At 39.0% G+C, this 2,500-nt stretch overlaps 2 protein-coding genes across 2 annotated transcripts in view; one reads left to right on the forward strand and one right to left on the reverse strand.

Moving 5' to 3' along the window:
- Positions 1-1,195, forward strand: part of LOC131307005 (F-box protein At5g07610-like) — a 1,364-nt gene extending 169 nt beyond the window's left edge. The window contains exons 2-3 of the mRNA XM_058333435.1: positions 403-1,087; positions 1,188-1,195. Of these exons, the coding sequence (XP_058189418.1) occupies positions 403-1,087; positions 1,188-1,195 (693 nt within the window). The remainder of the gene's footprint in view (positions 1-402; positions 1,088-1,187) is intronic.
- Positions 1-2,500, reverse strand: part of LOC131307283 (F-box protein 7) — an 84,510-nt gene that overhangs the window by 59,782 nt on the left and 22,228 nt on the right. The window lies entirely within an intron of this gene.

Raw genomic sequence — 2,500 nt, forward strand, 5'->3', positions numbered from 1 at the left:
TCTAATTTGACTTATTAATTTTTGTCCTCCTAATTTTTTTTTATCTCCTATTTACCCCAGGCATAGAAAACCTTTTGTTTGCCCTCATAATTTTCCCAAGTATCATAATTTTTTTGAAGTGGGTGGAAACTATACATCTTTACAAATTTTTTTTGAATTTGTAAATTTTTTTTGGATTATGCCCCTAAATTTTTTTCCATTGGATTTCAATTATATATATATATACAATTTTATTTTTTTTTGGTTGCCCCTTGCCGGGGGTTGCCCGAGCCGGCGGGCTTGCGGGGCTTACCCCCGGCCGGCCCTGAATAGAAATAAACTCGAGTTACCCTCGACGGCGGCTCTTCCGTTCCCTCTCTCTCCTTCCTACATCGTCTTACAGGTGATTTCAGAATTCTGCAGTCGTGCAATGGTCTACTGTTGATCAAAGTTGACCGTCGTGTCAAAGCGCAATTCATTGTTTGTAACCCGGCCAGGCAGAAATTCCGTGCACTTGCTGACCACGGTGGAGGTTTTTACGAATCATTCATAATTAGCTTGGCTTTCGATCCATCGAAATCGCCTCACTACAAAGTTGTATTGCTTCATCAATACCCTCCGAAAATAGAAATCTATTCATCAGAGACTGCGTATTGGAAGAATATAGTTATAGTTATACTATATGAACAGACACTTTGCATACGCGGATGTTATCTGAATGGTGCGTCTTGGAATGGAGCTCTGTATTGGCTATGTGACGACCGATATAATGTGTTGAGATTTGACGTTGAGACAGAGAAGATTTATATGATTCCGTACAAGCAACGTGGTAGAATTCTCCCTCTGGACAAGACTAGGTATTTTGGAGACTGCGGCTGTGGTGGCCGTTTGCTTCTGATTCAGAGTAATTCGCATTCTACCGCGAGATTCAAAATCTGCGAGATGGACGAAGACTGCTGCCGTTGGAACGTCAAGCTTCCTGTAGATCTCAAGACCTTGATATCTGAATTCCCCGAGATAGAAAGTCAAAACTTTTATAAATTTACGGTGATGTGCGTTGTCGAGGGAGAGGAGGAGGATGATATCGCGCTCATCTTGGCTATCCCGGGTAAAATTATTTCATGTAATCCGCAGAAAAGGACTTGGAAAGTACTTCGCGATTTCGCACCAGGTGACGGATTCATAAATTATGGTTTTAATTATGATAGTGTTGTAAATCTAAATATCTGTATTGAAACTATTATGCGGAAAACAGATATAACAGAATCTTGAATTCAACACATCTCAAGAACAATAAATAGCGTACCTTTATTGGCCATCGTGATTAGAGAGAACAAACCCCTTAATTAGAAACACCTTAATTCTTGGCTCACCTTCTTCTCTCTGTCTCTACTTTTCTAGAATACCCCAGTACTTTAATTGATGGAAAAACCGTAGGAATAAGGGGTGAGTATTCTACCTTTTATAGAGGAGAGAAGAGGGCCTTAGAGATAATTATTAAAAGACACCTAGTCCATCAAGGTCTCTTTTATTATCAAGAGTTTTCCTTCATCTGTAATTCTTATTAGTTATCGTAATGAACCATATCACTTCATTGGCTTATCTGATAGTAGAGTCCCACATGCACAAAACGTGAAGGCTAGTGGGCCACACTAATGGGAAAAAACTAACATTCTCCCACTTGGCCCATCAAGCCGATTGTGATGCAAAGTGTATTTCTTCAAAATATGCATTTTGTTTAAAATGACTCGAGTGGGCTCCACACTAAAAAACTTTGACACGTGATCACGGATTTAAAATAGCCAATAGGTTCAAACCAATTAGAAACTTTAATACTGTAATTAATTCAGACCACCAATGTGAGTCATAGCGGTTGTATAGCACCATGCCACATTCCCTTCTATGCACCACACCATTGATAACCTTCACTAATCAAGTCCATAATAGGAAAATTATCATTATTTAGGCTGTAACGCCTAAAGCCCCTGTAATTTGTCTTGTCAAGACATTTCCTGTTGAACATAATCCAAAATAAAATGTGCACGCATAATTGGAAACAGGAAAATCAGAAACAAATTTTTTTTTTTATTTGCGCTAAATAGTGTCAATAACAATAAGCACTCAACTACTAATATCAAGTATTGCTCAAAAGACCCATCCTAATAACATGTTCTTTATATGTCTTTGGAGGCAATCCCTTTGTCAACGGATCAACAATCATAAGAGTGGTGCTTATGTTTTCAATAGACACTTGTTGTTTCTGGACTCGTTCTCTAACAACCAAGTACTTTACTTCCATGTGTTTCGAACCACTAGAGTACTTTCCATTCTTAGAGAAGAAAACTGCAACGGAATTATCACAATAAATCTTCATCGGTCTGGCAATTGAGTCGACAACACCAAGACCAGAAATGAAGTTCCGCAACCATAACGCATGACCTGTGGCCTCAAAGCACGCCACAAACTCAGCCTCCATTGTAGATGAAACAATAATGGATTGCTTCACACTCTTCCATGACAC

This window comes from Rhododendron vialii, chromosome 11a (genome assembly GCF_030253575.1).
Source record: "Rhododendron vialii isolate Sample 1 chromosome 11a, ASM3025357v1".
Taxonomy (NCBI): Eukaryota; Viridiplantae; Streptophyta; class Magnoliopsida; order Ericales; family Ericaceae; genus Rhododendron; species Rhododendron vialii.